This window comes from Vollenhovia emeryi, unplaced genomic scaffold (genome assembly GCF_000949405.1).
Source record: "Vollenhovia emeryi isolate VEMERY1.0 unplaced genomic scaffold, V.emery_V1.0 DF944475.1, whole genome shotgun sequence".
Lineage (NCBI taxonomy): Eukaryota > Metazoa > Arthropoda > Insecta > Hymenoptera > Formicidae > Vollenhovia > Vollenhovia emeryi.
In genome coordinates, this window is record NW_011961891.1 from 1 (window position 1) to 2,531 (window position 2,531).

General features: G+C 49.6%; 1 protein-coding gene across 1 annotated transcript; it reads left to right on the top strand.

Annotated features, from left to right (window-relative positions):
* Positions 1–1,277: 1,277 nt before the first annotated feature.
* On the top strand, positions 1,278–1,721 carry LOC105563239. Its single transcript, XM_012014669.1, has one exon. The coding sequence runs from the start codon at positions 1,278–1,280 to the stop codon at positions 1,719–1,721; it is 444 nt and encodes a 147-aa protein (XP_011870059.1).
* Positions 1,722–2,531: the final 810 nt, after the last annotated feature.

Sequence of the window (2,531 nt, forward strand, 5' to 3'; positions counted from 1 at the left end):
GAAAACGAAATCACGATGACGCTCGCAACAGCGAGGAGCAAGAAACCGAAAATGTGGACAATGATACGCTAAAAGCGAGGGAGGAGGAGGAGGAGGAGGAAGAGGCAACGGGGGATACGGACGAGACGTCCCACGTCGATCTCACGCCGATCTCGTCCATTAGGCCTTCGCACTCTAGCGGTATCGCAGCGGCGGCGGCGAGAAACGTGCGCGCGATCTCGAGCTGACGAAGAGCGCCGCGAGAATAGTGGAAAGCGTACCGAAATCTTATCGCGCCCACGCGCGTCTGCTGATGAGGCATCTGCTCGATAAAGCCGTGCCGACTAGAATGAGCTGGGACGAGCGCGGAGTCGTGACTATAGACGGCGACGTCGTAAAAAAATTCGAATATCGCGGACCTGATAAACGACGCGATGCGCGAGAGAAAAACCGTGAAAGCAGCGGGGAGAGATCGGTTCGCGCGATTACTACGCGTCTTAAACACCCCCGCGATACTGGTGAAAAATAAGGAATTATTAGCCTGCGGCTCTCCAAATATTAGGCAACGTCGCGCTGCTGCGAGCTCCACTCCGAATACAACCTCCTCGACGACGGTGACAAAAAGACGTTTACTCGATTGGCGTAAATTGAACTAAAAAATGACGGACCTTGAAAAATTATACTACGATCCGCGACATTACGCGGGCTATTCGGCAACTGATAATCTGTATCGCGCCGCTAAACCAAAATTCTCCCGTAACGGGGTCGCACGATGGCTCGAATCGCAAGACGCGTACACGCTGCATCGTCCGTTGCGCCGGAAATTTCCACGCTTGCATTACAACGTAACGAATATCGACGACCTGTAGGAGGCCGATTTGATCGAACTCCGAAATCTCAAAAGTTACAACGACGGCTATTCGTATTTACTGGTAATTATCGACGTGCTCAGTAAATACGCCTGGGTGGAGCCGTTACGCGATAAAACGAGTAAAGGCGTAACGGAGGCCCTTCAACGCGTGCTCTCGAGAAACGAAGGCCGCGTGCCGGTCTACCTGCAAACGGACAAAGGCAAGGAATTTATCGGGCAGGCTTTGCAAAGGTTTCTGGAGGAAAAGGGCATTCGTTTTCGAGTAGCCCGCAATCCAGATGTCAAAGCCGCCGTCGTCGAACGGTTTAACAGAACGTTGAAAGAACGAATGTGGCGTTAATTCACGCATAAAAATACGCGACGTTACCGCGATGTTCTGCAGGCTATCGTAAGCGCTTACAATCACACCCGTCATTCGTCCACCAGAATGCAGCCGGCGATCGTTACGCGCGAAAACGCCCGTATCGCGCGTGAAAATATAAGCCGACGATGGCGGCGGAATGACGAGAAGAAGAAGAAGAAGAAGAAGAAACAAATGGTTAAATATCGCGTCGGCGAACTCGTTCGGATCAGTAGAGCAAAAGCCGCTTTCGAGAAAGGCTACGAGTCCCGTTGGAGCGAAGAGATATTCCGAATTCATCGCATTCTCGAGTGGCGAAAACCGCCTGTGTACGAGTTGAGCGATTTAACGGGCGAGACTATAGATGGTATTTTTTACGAGCAAGAACTAGGCAGAGTCGAGAAAAACCTGAACGAGGAAGAGTTCATCGTCGATCGCGTGATAGAGAGCAGGGGACGCGGCGCTAATAAACAGCTGCTTGTTAGTTGGCGTGGCTATCCCAGCAAGTTCGATTCCCCGCCTCAAATTTAACATCTCTTCAAGATGAGGGAAGATCAATTTCTCCTGGTCCTTCCGAGCAATAGCAGCATGCGTTATTTCCCGAACAATACAACCGCGTCATTCACTACGGAATTACCGCAAACTCTACACTTGCACGGCGAATGGGAAGTCGCGCTCAGCGAGATTCAATTTCCCGCTACTTTTTTGCACATAAATCACGGCGAAAATATCATCACTTTCGTCGATATTAAAAAAGATCGAGCGCTAAAGAAGGACGCGCCGTACTCGTCGACGGAGGGCGTAATACCGAATGGTATTTACAAAAATATCGACGAACTTATCGCCGTGATTAATAAGGAGTTTCAAAACGTCGATTCGCATTTTTATTTGGAAAACACCCCCGGCGGTAAAATCTACTTTAGCATTAACTGCGGGGACGAGTGCGAGCTGATTCATCATATGCACGTTTCCGATAATCTTCTACAAATACTCGGCGTCGGGTATGTCGTGAGGAACGCAGAGGGTATTAACCATACCACGCTCACGGCAACTAAACCCAATTCCAAAGAAACTTTTACAGCGCATTTTATCAAACTCGGTTTTAAAACCGCGCAAGGCGCTCGTTATACTAATTTATTTTCTAGCGAGCCTCATGGCTGGTCGCGCGGAATCCCCGATAAACTCTTCGTTTATTGCGATATTTGCGAGCCTTATATAACGGGAGATGTGCGAACTCCCCTTCTCCGAATAGTACCGCTCGAGTTGCATGATCACAATCATTATTACGCCTACGCGGCGAATCAAGTGGTACATTTCGCCGTCCCGCATTATATTCCATTA

What these genes read in the sequence shown, in the direction of transcription:
- LOC105563239 (XM_012014669.1), top strand. Translation starts at nt 1,278, where the DNA reads ATGCAGCCGGCGATCGTTACGCGCGAAAACGCCCGTATCGCGCGTGAA.